This window comes from Typopeltis vanoorti, chromosome 8 (assembly GCF_054136105.1).
Source record: "Typopeltis vanoorti isolate ZY-2024b chromosome 8, IOZ_Tvanoo_1.0, whole genome shotgun sequence".
NCBI classification, from domain to species: Eukaryota; Metazoa; Arthropoda; class Arachnida; order Uropygi; family Thelyphonidae; genus Typopeltis; species Typopeltis vanoorti.
In genome coordinates this window covers 140,418,761-140,437,584 of record NC_143556.1, presented here as the reverse complement: position 1 = coordinate 140,437,584, position 18,824 = coordinate 140,418,761, and the positions used below count along the sequence as shown (strand labels likewise).

The window sequence follows — 18,824 nt, the reverse complement described above, 5'->3', positions numbered from 1 at the left end:
ATTATTATGTATAAAAAAAAGTTTTGAAATAGTAGTCCAAATGATAAAAAATAAAAGTAATAAATATTAATTTGGTCTTAGGATGACTGTCTCCCAAATCTTTGGTAGATTTATACAGCCATGCTTGTTAAGGTTTGGAGTGTGTTTCAAGGCTTCTGTTGATTTCAGGAACAACCTCTCTGACTTGTAGAAGCTTCTGTGTATTACTTTTGTTTCTTTCCAATTGATCCTGTGTGCAGGGGTATCCAAAGCATGGTCTGCCAGACCCGACTTACCATAGCGAAAGTGTCGGATATATTTTTTGTGTTCACTGAGGCGGATGTCCACATTTCTTCCTGTCTGTCCATAGTAGGCTTGATGGCAAGAACAGGGCACTTCATAGACGATGCTGGATATAATACCAGCGAAATATTAGCTTTTAAGTTAATAAATAGTTAGTTTCTTAACCATCGTGTTCTTTTTATACCGTGAAACCTATTACAACAGTTCATGAAATCAGTTCCTTTCTTCTATCAGAATGTTGAATTCTTGTCTCTGGTATCAGAAGAAAATTGAGTTTTCCTGTCTTGCAGCAAAACAAAATGTTCTGGCTTTGATTTCATCTATTGACTGGAACACTCTTCCAGTAAATAGTAAAGTCTTGACAAATAAGAGACCAATTGTCGATTGAAAGTTAGTAATAATTATTATTAACAGAGACCTCCAGGGAATCAAGGACTCATATCACCAGCTGTCATACTTTTACTTGAATTCATTCCCACAACCTCCAAAGCTCCCACTTCTTCTTTACTGCATTCATGTGTTCTCAACTTCCATAGATGGCATCTCATTTTCTCTCCACCCTCCATAATATGAAAAATTCCATTTACTGCTATCACTGTATAATCCTTGCAGAAGTTTATTAGTCTTAATCACATTGCTCCTCTTTTTCTAGTTTGCTAGTGTCTGTAGTCCAGAAATTCTCAGTTGGTCTTCATAATCTGTATTCTGTAATCCTAATATCATCTTTAACATTTTCCTTTATGCTCTCTTCACTGTTATCAGCATCACCATGGAAGCCATACCAGATCTGAGGTTGTATCAAGGCCTTCTGAAGAAGCAAAATGACTTCCTTATTCGTATATCTTAAAGTTCATTTCAGCATTGCAATTTTCTTCTGAGTTGTATTTGCAATTTTTGCTATATGCCTAGATTTGCAACTTCCTATCTGCTAAAACTCCAAGACCTTAGCCTGATCAGTTTCTTATAGAATAATTCCACCGGTATAATATGACATTGAATATCTCATTACACCAAAGTGTGTGACTTTACATTTGCTATCATTGACTATAACTGACTACCATTTTCACACATCCACAATTCCATCCTATTCAAATCATTCTGCAAGTATTGCACATTAGCTGTATTCCTGATTACTCTGCCTATCTTTCCATCATCAGAAAACAGCTGTATGTCACCTGTCAAATTCTTCCCAGTGTCATTAATATACAGATTGAATAGCAATGAGCCAAGGACTGATCCCTGTGATATTCCACTAGTCACTTAAAATCTGGCAGACACACATTCCCCACATACCACTTTTTTGATTTGTCATTCAGTCATTCAAATAAACAAAATTAATGCAAGTCTTCCATGCTATAGCCCAGGGGTCGGCAACCTTTTTGGATTGAAGAGCCAATTTTAAAATTATATCTATTAAAAAAAAATTAGGGAGCCTCATGCAGTGATGAGCAACCAAAGGTCTGCGGGTTGCATGTGGCCCTCTCAGATTTTTTGTGCTGTCCACGGTGTTCATTTTGTACGGCAGAATTAATATATTTTAATTAAAAATCTATTTTATGTATGTTGATTTTTACATGTGGATTTATTTGTGCAGGTTAAAAATTAAAATATACCTAAATAATGGAAAATAAATTAATACTTTCTTATCAAAGAAAAAGAAAATATTCTTTATGCGGATCGAACCGAGTATTTGATTTACTATTTAATTGCTCATCACTGCTTTAAATTTAGAAACTACATTCAAAAATATTATAACTAAATTATTTATTCAGTTTTTTTATTTATTTTATTTTATTTTTTTTTTACAGTAACACGTTATCATGCTTGTAAAACACAGGGGTGGCATGTCACACGAAATTATATGATATTTTTAATTAAATAATAAAACAAAGATTTTCTCCTCCTTACAAAAACATATGTAAAATCCAATAACATACCTATTTCTTTAATTTTTTTAATTTAAAATATCTTCTTAGTGCGACTTTTGGTGTTGAACTTCTTGGGATTGTTTCTCAATATGCGGCGAATACGCCGTAATTTTCATTTTCAAACATGACGAAAGACTCACGTTGTTAAGTTGGTTTCTCAACTTACTTTTAATAAAATTCATATTAGAAAATAGTTGCTCACAGAAATATGTCGATCCCAAAATCGATAGAAGTCCAAATGAGTATGTTTTTAACTGAATGTAAGTGTCCGGTAAACAATTCTGTGTGTCAAATACAATCTGATCTTGCTTTTTAAGAACTTCTATTTCAGACCATTTGCATTGTATTGCAAGGGTAGATTTTTGTATTTCCAACTCCTCCAGGTCAGCTTCAAGATTTCTAAATTTTGAATTCCACAAATCCTTGGTTTTCAGGTCCTCTAACTCAAGTTGAAATGCAGCCTCATCAATTCCAGCAAAAGGTGAAAAATTTAATTCGGTAGGACTAATTTCAAGTGGCCGCAATAAAAATGACATAGTTGCCTTGTTCTTTCTAAATTCCTCAAATCTCCCATTAAATGCGGATCGTATATTTACCACAATTTCTTTGAAAAAGGTTAAATTTATTGAATTATTATCAGCTTGTTATTGTTGATATTTCTTCAACGTAGGAAAATGTAATAATGTGCATTTTTCTAAGTCTGTCACAAACAAATATAATTTTTGTTCAAACGAAAATCACTTCTTCTAAAAGCAAAACTGCTGTATTTCCCTTTCCCTGTAGTTGTATTTAGTTGTTTAAATGGGAAGTCATATCCACCATGAAGTAGAATTTTTGTAAAATGTAAATAGAATGTAAAGAAGGATTATCGCATATGATTTCAAAGAGTTCAAACATGAAAATATTAAATTTTTCAGCATTGCATGCACTATTTTCAATTGTAAAATGTCCTTGATTAAATGTAAAATGTCCTTAATTTATTGCAAATGCTAAATTAAGTTTTTTAGTTTCTAATTTAATAAATAACATTCATTTTGCATTATTCAAAAAAAGATTTCTTAATAACAAAAAGAGCTGCAATTATTCATTCAAAGAGCCGCAGTTTGCCGACCTCTGCTATAGCCTATCAAACTTATCATGGTATATCCATTCACCATATCTAACTCACCAGTAATATATTATAAAATGTGAGTGAGCAAGTTGCTCAGACATGACCCTCCCTTTGTAAACTGTGCTGTTCATTGCAAAGTACAGATTCTCTGTCAGCTGATTTCTGTATGCAAGCTTATACTAACTTTTCAAAAATTATCATCACCACTCCAGAGATACTGGTGCGTTGATAGTTGAACACATCAGTCTATGCACCATCTCTGTGCAGTGGGATTATCATATTACTTTCAACCCCTGTGGAATCTTTCCTGTTCTGAAGCTCAAATTATATAGCTTTCAAAGTTACATCCAGTTCATCTGATCACTCATTTAGCATCAGGGCTTATATCTCCTCAGCCCCTATTGCTGGATTCTTATTCAGTTTATGCAACAGCTCTACTACCTTCTCTTCATACAACTGAGTTTCTTCATCCATTGAAGAGCCAGTAGCAAGCAAAAGATGCATATACCAGGTTGGCAGCTTTTAGTAAAATGGCCGCTTGTTACTTGAACAATCTCTTTTGCATCTGTCCTGTGCATACCATCTGTAGTGAAGTTATGCTTTCATACTTTTTCTTTCTTTTACTGGTAGCATAATGATAAAATTCTTTTGGGTTGGCTTTAGCTTGCAGAGCTAGTTTCTTTTCATTCTAGCTTTCCATACATTTGTAACTCGTTTGGCCCACTCTTTATGATTTTGATAACTGACATCATACTTCTGCATGTGGTATTCCTTCCACATCATCTTTTTCATATGAATCTCTTGCTTAAAAAGATGATACATCCATTTTACTCCTGCTCTATTCTCTGTTTATTCTTTGAACTCTAGGGGCATATTCTGTTATTGTATCATTGAGGTATTTTTTAAATGCTTCCCATGTACTTCTGATATCCTTCAAATCTAAGCAAATGATATCATGGACAGAATCTAGTATACTCCTCAGTTGTTCATAATTTCTGCTTTTTTAGTTCAGCATGTTACCTTATTAATAATTTTTGTATCCAATTTTCCACACAACAGTTCTTTTCATCTATGTCATTCATATAAAATTTTTGGCACAGTAATATTTGTTTGGTCATACTTTAACTATTCAGTGATAGAGTCATCAAAAACTGCTTTTTGAGTGTTGCTTTGCTTCTTTCTGACAGCAGTCTGATAAACAAAATGGAACTGGGTTTCCTTTCCTCATTCAGCAAAAAGTTCACATATTTACTAATGATCAAGTAAATTAGCAAAAACCCACAAAACTAATATCTGATTCTTGCTTTATTAAAGAGTTTTATATTTGCTTCCTTTTATTTTGTACGTGTTGTGCTTGCTCTCCTCTCTAACATCTCTTCCTTTTCATATGCTTGATTAGCTGTTCCTCTTAAAAAGTATTTGAGAGGAACAGCTAATCCAGGTATCTGAATGTGTATCTACCAGCTGAGATGAATATTTTCATTACTTTAGTGCATTTTAATATTATTGTAGATAACATCAACAGGGTTTTTAAGTTTCAACAATATAAGGAGGTAAGTATACTTTGCTGATTTTTCTTGTTGCGAGCTAAAATGTTGTTTTCCACTGACTGTTAATGTAAGGCATGGTTATGATTAATGGCTTTCCTAGTCTTTTGTCAATAATGAAACTGAAAGTACTGTTGCTTCATTTTCTTTATATAACATGATATAAAACATGACTGACAAAACAGTATTTTGACATATCATGCAGAATGATCTTTAGGCATATTTTTCCTTATTAAAAATCAGTCATTATTCCAATGACATAACTTCTCCATAGATTATGTAAAGATGTTCAAATGAATTTAGTTGTCTTTACACTAAGATTACTTTACACTTTACATGAATATGATGAATGTGTAAGCATTCATGAATATTAATATATATACTGTTGTAATAATATATACAACAGTGTGGTCATTTAAACAGCACAGGAGGTTAGAAATTAGCAGAACAACTTTCGAATGCAAATGACGGTAAGAAACCTGGGACCTTATGAATGATATATCAGTTAGAAAGAAAATTGTTGATAGGGAACTACTAATTCCATAGTAATGGTGTTGCACTATCATAATATCTGGTGCATCTTAAAGGTATACAGAAAAATGAAGAAATGAGGTTCTGTCTTTGTTATTAACCACCCAACCGGCCAAGATGCCTATAGACGTCAAGGTTACCGTGGATGCGAAGTGCATATTAAAATTGTAATACCATTGATATTACATTGAAATATATGATGGACACGAAGTGTATGAGGAATGTGTATCTTATCCATATGGTCGGTTGTGTGGTTAAACATCTAAGAATGTAATGTGAATTGATAATTTCTGTGACCACAAAATCAAGGTTGGTTGTAAAACTATCTGAATTTTACAGTTCAGCTGTTGTGGGGATAGTACATACACATTTCCATTAAAATTAATGACTATTGTTGTATCAAAATAAATTGCAGTTTTTCTTAAGTGATTTTGAGAGGAATTTTTCTTAGTGATCATTTTATTTCTTTTTTTCTTGTATATATTTTAGTATTATATAGCATGTTTATTGAATTCTGTGTAGGACGACTGTACGAAAATCAAGAATACATAGAAGAAAGACACCGTCACAGATATGAAGTAAATCCTGCATATACATCTGAATTAGAAGCTGCTGGACTAAAGTTTGTAGGGCATGATATTAATGGAGAGAGAATGGAAATTTTAGAGCTTCAGGGTTAGTGTAATCCTGACATACCATGTTAGTGCAATGCACTAACATGATATGTCAGTTACTTTTTAATTATATTATTAAAAACCATGATCACATTAAAACCATAATATTCGAAATTTGAAAAGTTGAAATAAATATTTAAACTAAAAGATAAATATTTGATTATTATAATGAAGGTTTATTTTCTTGATCATATGAATTAGTGAAATAACATTTGGTGTACAGATCAAGTATTGATAAAATTTATTAACTCTACCAATTCATTGGTAGAGTTAATAACATTTATTTATTAACTCTATCAATTTATTAGTTTCGCCACACTTTGACTGTTGGCATCTTCAGGGCACTGACATATAGGCTTAAAACGATCTCACAATTATGAGTAACTGTAAAATTGACAAGAATAATTACAAATAAAATAGCATCGAACGTGAGTGAAACACGTATCGTGTGTACATGGTTAGCTAGCTGTTGCTAAGGAACAACTTCCTGTAGTTTGTGTTAAAGTTCATTTCTTGTATTTTTAGAGATCTAATTAGGGTTTTCCATATCTCTAGGAGTATAAAACCTTGATTTCTGTTAAGGTTAACAGTAGAACGAGCGACTGTGGCTGCTTCTTTGAAAATTCTTGAATGGTAGTTTTCCTCTATGTAAGGGGAACAGCTTTTGTTCCACTCGATGACATGGTTAGTTGTAGAGACATGAGACGATAGGCCAGAAATGTCCTGTCTGTTGTTTTTTATGTAGTAATATGCTCCTTTTGCCTGATTTTGAGGCTTCTTGAAGTCTGTCCAATATACTTGAGCAACATGAGCATGGAATATTATAAACACCAGCATATTTATAGGAAGGATGGTTATTTTGTGTGGTTTGAGGAGGCTGGCGAGTTTGTTGGAGATGCCACTTACATACGGAATTGCAATTCCTTGTTCCCACAAGACATAATCCCATTGTTTGCTCACTGCCTAAATTCTAACTACTTTTCTTGGAAAAATAAGATCTACCAACAATTAATAGGCTTGGCAATGGGGAGTCCACTTTCACCTTCATGTGCCGACATCTTTATGGAAGACCTCGAAAACAAAATCCTATCCCAAATTATTCCCAAACCTAAAATTTGGTACAGATATGTGAACAATATCTTCATCGTTTGGAACAATAACAAAGATGATCTATATGACTTTCTCAAAAATATTAACTCCTTCCATCATTCGATTAAATTTACTCTGGAACTTGAAAGAGACAAACAACTACCATTTTTAGACATCTTAATCAAAAAACAAATTGATAGCAGCATAAATCTATCGGTTTACAGGAAACCGACCAATACAGGATGTTACCTACATTTCAGCTCCTCTCACCATATCTCACATAAACTCAGCATTGTACACATGTTAAAGAAAAGAGCTATTAGCATCACAACAGACAACGAGACCCTTCAAGATGAGTTAACATTAATTTCTAACAATCTGTACTTGAACGGCTATCCAAGAAGACTAGTCAAAAAAATCCTTTTCTCTGAACCACCACAAAGAGAACAAGAATATATTCAATATATAAAAACTATTGCAATTCTGTATGTAAGTGGCATCTCAACAAACTTGCCAGCCTCCTCAAACCACACAAAATAAGAGTAACATTCAAACCAATAAAAACTATTTGTAAACTACTTAGATCACCAAAAGATAGCCATCCTTTCTATAAATATGCTGGTGTTTATAATATTTCATTCTCATGTGGCTCAAGTTACATCAACAGACTTCAAGAAGCCTCGAAATCAGGCAAAAGGAGCACATTGGCTACGTAAAAAAACAACAGACAGGACATTTCTGGCCTATCGTTTCATTTCTCTACAACTAACCATGTCATCAAGTGGAACAAAAGCTGTTCCTCTTACATAGAGGAAAACTACCATTCAAGAATTTTCAAAGAAGCAGCCACAGTCGCTCATTCTACTGTTAACCTTAACAGAAATCAAGGTTTTATATCCCAGATATGAAAAACCCTAATTAGATCTCTAAAAATACAAGAAATGAACTTTAACACAAACTACAGGAAGTTCTTTAGCAACAACTAACTAACCTTGTACATGCGATACATGTTTCACTCACGTTCGATGCTATTATATTTGTAATTATTCTTGTCAGTGCCCTGAAGATTCCAACAGTTAAAGTGTGGTGAAACTAGTTGGTAGAGTTAATAAATTGTTAATAATATTTGGTTTACAGATCAATACTTAATCTGTAAACCAAATATTATTTCACTATTTGATTATTAATTTATTAAATAATTAGTTACAGTTTGATTATGCATACAGTTGACTCTCACTATAGCAAACTGTCCAATTTGAAAATGTGTAAAGTGATACATGTTGGGAAGAAAATATTATAGCTTTGTACTATATTGACAGAACTGCACTCCAGGAAATTGGGGGACAGATAGAGAGCTGAGGTTCAGAGGGTATATTTCACAAGTGGCTAAGTTGTTTATTATTTTAACAGTATAATAGAACACAGAAACTAAGTAAATAATTAATTTATTAACTTAACTATAGTAAATCCACTTTACTATGGAACCGGAAGCCAACAACTGTCTGCCCTTCCTGGATACACTCATCACACGTCTCCCAGATGGTTCCTTATCATTTTCAATTTTCAGAAAACCCACACATACAGGCAGATACTTACACAAACAATCACACCATCATCCTTCTCAACAATATGGCATATTAAAAACGCTAACCCATAGAGCAAGAGCAATCTGTTCAAATGACAAGGCTCTTACTGCTGAACTGACTCACTTACGCCACACCTTCTTGGCCAACGGCTACAATCCACAAAAAATAAACAAAATACTAAACACTCCTAAGAAACCCCTCCCACCATCCACCACAGAGAACTACAACAAAACAGTCACCATCCCTTACATTAAAGGCACATCCGAAAAGATCTCAAGAATTCTCATTAAACATAAACTACGCACTACATTCAGACCATGTAGCAAATTAGCCACCCTCATCCGCTCACCCAAGGACAGCATTCCTCCTTTATCACATCCAGGAGTCTACCAAGTACCCTGCTCATGCAATCAAGCCTACTACGGTCAAACAAGAAGAACTGTGAATATCCGCATCAGCGAACATAAACGATACGTCCGGAAATATCATTATGGGAAGTCGGGCCTAGCAGACCATGCTCTGGATACCCCTGCACACAGGATCCACTGGAAAAACACAAAAGTACTACACAGAAACCCATATAAATCAGAGAGATTGTTCTTAGAGGCGACAGAAGCCCTAAAACATACCCCAAATCTCAACAAATATGGCTGTATTAACTTGCCGAAGATCTGGGAGACAGTCATATTAAGGAAAAACTAGCACTTTTCTAGGACTCTAGCAATATATGATAGCGTTTTTTTTTTTTTTTTTTTTTTTTTTCAGATAGAGGGCGCCAAAATCAGGACTCTAGTCTTTGTGTTGCTGCTACAATTTTGTTAATGTACACCATGTTGTTTTAGTCTCGCGTATTGTGACAAAGTGTTTTTGTGCTCTGAAGATGCTGGTTATAATACCAGCGAAATATCAGCATCAAGTTAATAAATTAATTATTTACTTAGTTTCTGTGTTCTATTATACCGTTAAAATAATAAACAACATGTTCGACGAACACATAAGTCTGTCCACACGTTTAAGTGGCTAAGTATCTGATAGGATTACTTGGTTACTGACATGCAGATATAAGGAAGCTACAATTTTTCTCTGTAACACTTTGATACGACCACATCTGGATTACTGCACACAGGTCATCTGGTCACCTGGCCTTTCTTAGGAATATGGAAGTGAAGGAGATGATCCAGAGGTGAGTGGTCTGAGAAGTGAGATCATTCATCATCATTTTCACTAAATTAAGAGTTTGTGGATTGCAGAAGTTGTCTGATAGGTTAAAAAAATGCAATATGATAGAAATGTTTTAGTTAATAAAGGGTTTATAGGATTTTATACCCAGCAAAGGGTCATCTCTGGAAATTGAGTTAAAGGCTTCAGGACTAATTTTTTATTTATTTATTTATTCTTATGGCAAAAGCAGCTACAGGTCAATGTCTAATCCTGGGCCTCACCTATCACCTCATGGATGCCCTAGAGGCCACCACCATGAAATTGGTATCATGGGCAGTCATTCACAATATGAGCAATCATCTGGGGAACAGTCACAATAAGGGTAGTCTGACAGTCTCCATTTATGCAGTAGGTAGCCACATCTTCCCCGGTTAGTTCTGATCCTGTTGATAGAACCAAATCTTCCTAGGAAGGGCAAAACCAGGCTGCGGAGCACAGGGATGAACCAGGAAACCATTTGTTGGAAGATTGTTGGACTAGTGTTCTCTCCATATGTCAGGTGTTGATGGTAAGGCAGCTGAAGAGAATTCATCCATGGACCAGAAAGGGTTTCTTGACTTTAGGCAAAGACTAGGTGGATTTATGAGATTCTGATGGAGGGGCAGGAGCCTGTTACTCATTACTTAATTAAGTACTTTAATAAAGTAAAAGTGCTTTATTAAAATAAAATACTTTATTAAGTACTTTAATAAAGTAATGAGACAGCCTTCTCATGTCCCCCCCCCCCCCCACCAGTAGCATCACCCTTGTGGTACATTGCTGATGCTTCAGACACAAGAAGAAAAAGCCCCAGAGATGTAACACTGGTAACATGAAGGTAATGTCTCAAACCAGGCACCCAAAGGTACCAAGCCTCCTGGACCACTTGCAGCAACCATGATTAAGATTTTTCACTGAGTGTGAATGGATGACCAGAGTGAGTTAATTGTGATTGTTTTGTCAGTAAATGCATTTAAGGATATGATAGATATTATGGATAGTTTGGTCCTCCCATAACTCATCTGAATTCATTCTCTGTGGATATTCCCATGCAGTAATAACTACTATGGGACCATCAGGTTATTTATAGTGAAAATTCACTGTATTTTAGAGGGAAAGGTTTAAAAAATTAAATTGCCTCTAGAGTTGGAATACCATGACTAATTTTAGATTTTTCTGGAGTAGAAAATTAAAAATCTATCTTCTTTCATTTTTACACTTTTTTACAACTCTCACACAACATTCTACATTTCATATTGAAAAGAAGAGTGTGTAAGAAAGTTTTAAAATGAATCAAGGTTGAGCAGCTTTCAGAGGTGAACTGTAGACTGAAATACACATACATCATTAAAGAAAAAATGAAACAGTTTGAAAACAAAAACCAAACCTGGAGATTCAGTGGCAAATCTGAATAAAACACTGATTGATTCAGCCAGAGAGGCATGTGGTAAGGTTTTCCCTAAGAATAAAAAAATCAGAACTCTGTAGTGGACTGAGGAAGTTAACGAAGCAGTGAAGGAAAAGAAGAAAGCATAATGAAAGTTCCTGGCGAGTAAATCAGCTTGTGCTCTTAGAGAATGCAGAGAAAAATATAAGAAATCAAAGCACTCTGTAAAACTAGCTAAACAAAAGGCATGGGAAGACATTGGTAAGAACATCATTATCATCATCAAATTCCTGCCATGTAACCTCAAGGGGTGTACAGGATATGATAGTACTATACTACATGAAAAAAATTACATCATTACTAACTTCCTATCTACAATTTTCCTCCAAATCAGTCTGTTACTTGTCAAGACTCAAAATTATCAGATCTTATATTTCTATTGTCTAAGGCACTTTGTACTGTATCAATCCACCTATATTGTGGTCTTCCTCTGGGTCGTTTTGCTGCCAACCTGGCAGAGAACACTTGTTTCGCTAAATCTTTCTTTGCCCATTCTGTTTAATTGACAATACTACTTGAGATTAGCTCTGCTAACGCATTCCTGGATGCTGACAATATCAAGTTCTTTCCTAATATCCTCATTTTTAATATGATATTGCCATTGATGCCATCTGTTCATGCCTATAATCTTTCTCAGGACTCTCATATCTGCGGTATCTAGTCTTCGGTCAAGTGTTTTTCTTCTGACCAAGTTCTCAGATCCATAAGTTAAAACTGGTTTGAACACTGTCTTGTATACAGCTAATTTAGTGTTCTGACTAATTTCTCTCTTATTCCATATGAATTTATTCAGTTGACTTCCCACCATACCAGCTTTGCTGATTTTGTTGTCTATTTCTATATTTAATTTACTATCTTCAGTAAAAATCGTGCCTAAGTAGCTGAAATGTTTTACTTGTTCCACAGGTTCTCCATTCACAACACAGTTGACATTTTCAATGATTCTGCTTATTTTCATTGTCTTTGTCTTTTTATTGCTGACCCTCATACCATATCTATTACAACACTTATTCAATTGTGTCAGAGAATCTTGCAGACTTGTAGCGGATTTATTTAGAAGTATAACATCATCTGCATAAAGCAAAGAGCTGATATGAACATCTCCAATTTTGATATCGTGTTTAATACCACTTTTCTTCATAACGTGATCCATATAGATAATGCATAACAGAGGGGATAATGTACATCCGTGTCTCACACTAGATTTAACATTAAAACATCTTGCTATGCTTCCTTCAATTATAACTGTCGACTTATAACTCAAATAAAGACTAAGTATTGCTTGATATAATGCCCCATTGACATATAACTGTAGCTTATTGAATAGCTTCTCTCTTGGCACCTTGTCATATGCCTTTTCCAAATTGACAAAACTTAAATACAGATCTCTGTTATATTCCTATGCTTTCTCGACTATTTGTCGTAAAGTGAAGATCTGATCCTGATAGCCTCTATTTGGCCTGAATCCAGCTTGTTCTTCACCAAGATTTTCTTCCACAGTTCTTCTCAACCGTTTCTCAAGTATACTTGCATAGATCTTGCCAGGAACACTCAGTAGGGAAATACCTCTGTAATTCTCACATTCAGTTTTATTTCCCTTTTTATATATGGGTACTATGAGAGCTCTACTCCAATCATCGGGAATTCATCCCTCTGTCCAGGCTCTCTGAACTATGCAGTGCAGCCACTGTAAGACGTTTATACCACTATACTTCAGCATTTCTGGTCAAATATCATCTATTCCTGCTGCCTTTCCACATTTCAAGCCTTTGATGACTTTTTCTACTTCAAGTATGAATATGTATTCCTGACTGCATGCCTGGTGAATGTTTTTTACCACTGTGCTATCATCACTGCTTGTTTCATTTAGCAGTTTTTCAAAGTAATTACTCCATACTTCAAGGATATCTTTTTCTCCAGTCTTCATGTCACTTTATCATTTCTAACTCCTTTTACAGCACTCTTTCCTCCATTCCTAAGCTTCTTCAACAACCTCCAGAATATTTTTCCACCTTCTTGATATTTATTTTCTATATTCTTGCAAAAGTCCTCTCATGACTTTTGTTTATCTAGTTTTACACATTGTTTAGCATTCTTGCATTTGTCTCTATATTCTCTAAGAGCACAAGCTGACTTATTTGCCAGGAACTTTTGATATGCTTTCTTCTTTTCCTTCACTGCCTCTTTAACTTCCTGTGTCTACCATGGAGTTTTAATTTTTCTATCCTTGCAGACAACTTCACCACATGCCTCTCTAGCTGAATCAATCAGGGCTTTCTTCAAGGCTTGCCACTGAATTTCCAAGGTTTGATTCCTGTTCTCAAACTCTTTCATTTGTTCTTCAATAATCTTTGTGCATTTTAGTCTACAGTTTACATCTGAGAGCTGCTCAACTTTTATTCGCTTTAAAACTTTCTTACATGTCATTCTTTTCAATATGAAATTCAATTTTATCCTACTCAAGACTAAATAGTGATCACTTCCAATTTCAAATCCTCTGTACACTCTGGTGTCCTGCACCAGGGAGAAAACATCACTATCAACAATAACATGATCAATTAGACTTTTCTTATTCCTTGCCTTTTCTCTCCATGTGAATTTGTGCACATTTTTATGTTGGAACATGGTGTTAGTAACAACTTGTCCATGTCCTGAGCAGAAATCCAACAGATGTTTGCCATTATTATTAGCTTTGCTCTTTTCTCAAAATATTTTTGCATGTCTCACAATCATTTCCTAGTCTGCTATTTAGATGCCCAACAAGGACTAACTTTTCCTTTCTCATTGTGTCAGTTGCTTTTTCTAAAGCCTCAAAAAATTCCTCCACTTCTACCTTAGTAGAACCTTCTGTGGGACCATAGGCACAAATAAGTCTCATTGTCTAGTTCCCCATTCTGATATCTGATATGAGAATACGTCACTCTACTTGAGACTCACTGCCATTCAAGAAGATTAGCCTCTTATTTTGTGTTGTATACTATGGCTACTCCTTCTTCTCCTTGATTTTCATTGCCTGAATATAACATTTTGTATTTATTGCTCAGGAAGATCTCACCAGTTTTTGTCTTTTTTGTTTCAGTCACCCCTATTATGTCGATCTGGTACTTATCGAATTCCTCAGCTAGCTCCATTTCTTTGCCATTCAGGCTTCTTATGTTGATAGTACCAATCTTTAACTCTGGTGACGTTGAGTTGGGGTTTGTTTTCAGATTTGTTCCAGTAGCTGACTTTTCATTGTTCGCCCTGGTTCCCTGGCAAAAACAATGGGGGCCTTGTTTAACCGGGCGACGCACCAGCCAGCATGAAATTTTGTCATGTTGTACCATCGTTTTTTATTTTGGTTTAACCAATAAGAATACAATTTGGTTGGCTAAATCCCAAATTGCCAGCCCATCCTCGTCCGTTCAGTATCCAAGTAGATACCCAACAGGGTGCACCACAAGAAGGTGAGGATTGGACATTAGGTCAGAAGCCCTGCTCAATTCTCTGCATTCCTTTGAAGGCCTATGTGGAGGTCTCCTCTCAGTTATACAGCTTTGACCCTTAAGCACCCCTGGTAAGAACATAGTACATAAATATCTGAAGGTGGTAAAATATTCTGGAGGCTATTGAAAAAACTTAAAAATGGTGAAAAGTGTACTGTAAAAGGAGTCAATAGATGATAAACGGACATGAAAACTAAAGATAAAGAAATGCTAGATGTCTGGGGTAATTACTTTGGAAGGCTGCTAAATGAAACAAGCAGTGTCAGCACGATAGTAGAAAACTCCCAGTAGGAATGCAGTCAGGAATACGTATCCAAGTAGAAGTAGAAAAAATTATCAAAAACCTGAAATACGGAAAGACAGCAGAGTAGATGAAATTTGACTGGAAATGCTGGAATATGGAGTTTTACAGTGACTGCATTGCTTGATTCAGAGGGTCTAATTCCAAATGGTTGGAGCAGAGCTCTCGTAGTATCCATCTATAAAAAGGGAAATAAAACCGAATGCAAGAATTACAGCACCATTTCCCTACTGAGTGTTCCTGGTAAGATTTATGCAAGTATACTTGAGAAACGGCTAAGAAAAATTGTGGAAGGGAAGCTTTGTTGAAGAACAAGCTGAATTTAGGTCAAATAGAGGTTGTCAAGATCAGATTTTTACTTTAAGACATATAGTTGAGAAATATTGGGAATATAAAAAGGATTTGTATTTAAGTTTTGTTGATCTGGAAAAGGCATATGATATAGTGCCAAGAGAAAGCTCTTCAAAATGCTACAGTTTTATAGTAAATGAGACATTATATCAAGCAATACATAGTCTCTATTTCGACTGGAAGGATGTACAGGAAGATGGTTTGAGGTAAAATCAGGTGTGCAACAAGAGTGCACATTGTGTCCACTGTTATTCATTATCTATATGGATCACATTATGAAGGAAAGTGGTATTAAATCTGAAATCAAAATTATTGATGTTAATCTCAGCTCTTTACTTTGTGCAGATGATTATACTTCTAAATATTTCTGGTAGAAGTCTGCAAGATTTCCTGACTAAATTGAATAACAGTTGTAATAAATTTGGTATGAAATCAGCAGTAAAATGACAAAGACAGTGAAAGTAGACAGAAACATTGAAAATATCAGCTGTATCCTGAATGATGAACTTATAGAATGTGTAAAACATTTCAGCTTATTTAGGCACGATTTTTAGTGAAGATGGTAAATTAAATATGGAAATAGACAACAGAATTAGGAAAGCTGGTATGGTAGGAAGTCAGCTGAATAAATTTATATAGAATAAGGAAGAAAGAAATTAGTCAAAATACTAAATTAGCTGTATTCAAGGACGTGTTCAAACCAATTTTAATTTATAGATCTGAGAGCTCGGTTAGAAATAAGCACTTCATAAAAACTGGAGATTTCTGATATGAGAGTCTGAGAAAAACTAGTGGCATCAGTAGCCGTATCACATTAAAAATGAGGATATTAGGAAAGAACTTGCCATTGTTAACATTCAGGAATGTGCTAATAGAGCTAATCTCAGATGGTATGGTCACTTAAACAGAATTGTAGAGGAAAGATTAGTAAAACAAGTATTCTTTGCTAGGATGGCAGTAAAAAAACCGGTCGGTTTTTTTCCTGCCATCCTAGACAGAGAAAGACCAAAATGTAAATAACAGAGAAAAATCATAACAGAGAAAGACCAAAATGTAAATGAGTTGATACAGTGAAAAGTGCCTTAAAAGACAGAATAATAAGATCTGATAATATAGAAATCTTGACAGATAACAGATTAATTTGGAGGAAAATTGTTGATCGGAAGTTAGTAATGGTGTAACTTTTTCATGTAGTACTGTCATACCATTACAAAAATTATAAGCAGCAGGCTAGAAGGGTCACAACTCTTGTACGAAAAGCTAAGTCTGAGTATTAAAAGAAACTGGCTCTTCAAGCTACAGACATCCCACGAGAATTCTATCGATATGCTGCAAGTAAAAGAAATAATGAATATGAAAGAATAACTCTTCTGAATGCAGATGGTGTTGAGGGTGACAGATGTAGAAGAGGTTGTTCAACTAATGAGTGCTCATTTTGCTAAAAGCTATCAATCTTGTGTATGCAACATTGAGTTCACTGCTACCTCTTCTGAAGTGTATGAAGTGTGAGAACTCATAAGAATTCACTAGCACCCATGCTGATGGGGTATCAGCATGGTGCTAAATGTATGTTCAGCTGAACTGGCTATTCCTTTGACCAGGCTATATAATTTGAGTCTCAGAACAGGGAAGATTAAGTAGGAATGGAAAGAATGTATGGTAATCACATTGCACAAGGGAAGTGCAAAGACTGATGTATCCAACTATCAACCAATCTGTATCTCAGGATTGGTGGCAAAGATTTTGGAAAAATTGGTTAGGACTCGCATTCAGAAATAGGTTGCTGGTAAATCTCTACTTTGCAACTACTTTGTTTATTAAGGGAAGGTTATGTTTTAGCAACTTGCTCACATTCTGTAATGTTACCATTGAACTAGACAAGAAGAATGGATACACCATGATAATTTTGGATTTTGCTAAGGCTTTTGTCAGAATATAGGATGGAAGACTGTTGCATACATTAGAGAATATGGGTTTGGATTATAAAATATTAGCTTGGTTGAGAGAGTGACTGACTGAAAAATATCAAAAAATGGTATACAGGGATGTGAGTCGGAAAGATTTCAGGTAATTAGTGGTGTACCACAAGGACTAGTCCTCGGTCTACTATTATTTAATCTGTACATTAATGATATTGGGAAGGATTTGGCAGGTGACCAGCTCTGATGATGCAAAGATCGGTTGGGTAATAAAGAATGCTGCTTAAATGCAGTACTTGCATAATGATTTGAATAGGCTGTAATTGTGGGCATGGAATAATGGATGCCAGCTCAATGTCAGTGAATGTAAAGTCATGCACTTTGGTGTGATTAGAATATATAATGTATAATTATATAAAATCCCACCAATATAATATGACATTATCTAGTGTCATATTATATTGATGAGATTATGCTAGAAGAAACTGATCATGCTAGGGAACTTGGAGTGTTAGTAGATAGCAAGTTGAAGTTCAGGGGCCATGTAGCAAAAATTGCAAATACAACTCAAAAGATAATTGCAATGCTGAAACGAACTTTATCATGTAAAGATAAAGATGTCATTTTGCCTCTTTACAAGTGAAGTCCCATCAAGGGACTTCACTTGGACTACTGTGCACAGGTCTGGTCTCCTGGTTTCCATTGTGATTCTGATACAGTAGAGCGAGTGCAAACGAGAATGTTAAAAATTATATCAGGTTGTGGAATACTGAATATGAAGACACATTCAGAATTTGTAGACTGCAGATACTAGCAAACAGGAGAAAGAGGGGTGATATTTTGAGACATACAAACTTCTGAAAGGGTCATACAGGATTTTAGTTGATGGAAATTTTCATTTTATGGATGGTGGAAAAAGGACAAGAGGGTATCCTTGGAAGCTGAGAATGAATTCCGCTAAGAATGAAATGAGGACTAGATTTTTCTCTCATTGGGTGGCGCGTGATTGGAATGGATTGCCGTCGGATGTTGTATGAGCGGTGAATGAATTTAATAATAAGTATGATAGCTAGTTCGTGTAGTATGTGGCCTCCCTCAGTACGTCCCTAACTCTCTGGAGGTGTCTGTTAATAATAATAGTAATTATCCTGTACACAAGCTGAAAGTACACATTTCCTTTTTTTTTAAATATTTTATATAAAGTGATTATATTCATCCACTGTATTGTCATGCTATGTAAACATAAATATGAATAAACGTTTACAGAATTCATGACCCTTGTTTTTCCTTACTATAAATATTATAATATTTCACTGAAAGTCATCTACTTAGAAATGTTCACAACCCTCTCTATGAAACTGTCACCTTATTAC

The 18,824-nt window shown here is 35.0% G+C and overlaps 1 protein-coding gene across 2 annotated transcripts in view; it reads left to right on the top strand.

Moving 5' to 3' along the window:
- Nucleotides 1–18,824, top strand: part of LOC150104389 (CTP synthase 1-A-like) — a 281,082-nt gene that overhangs the window by 226,972 nt on the left and 35,286 nt on the right. For both annotated transcript variants that reach the window (XM_090396340.1, XM_090396339.1), the window contains exon 11: nucleotides 5,922–6,074. In XM_090396340.1, coding sequence (XP_090252466.1) covers nucleotides 5,922–6,074 — 153 coding nt within the window. The remainder of the gene's footprint in view (nucleotides 1–5,921; nucleotides 6,075–18,824) is intronic.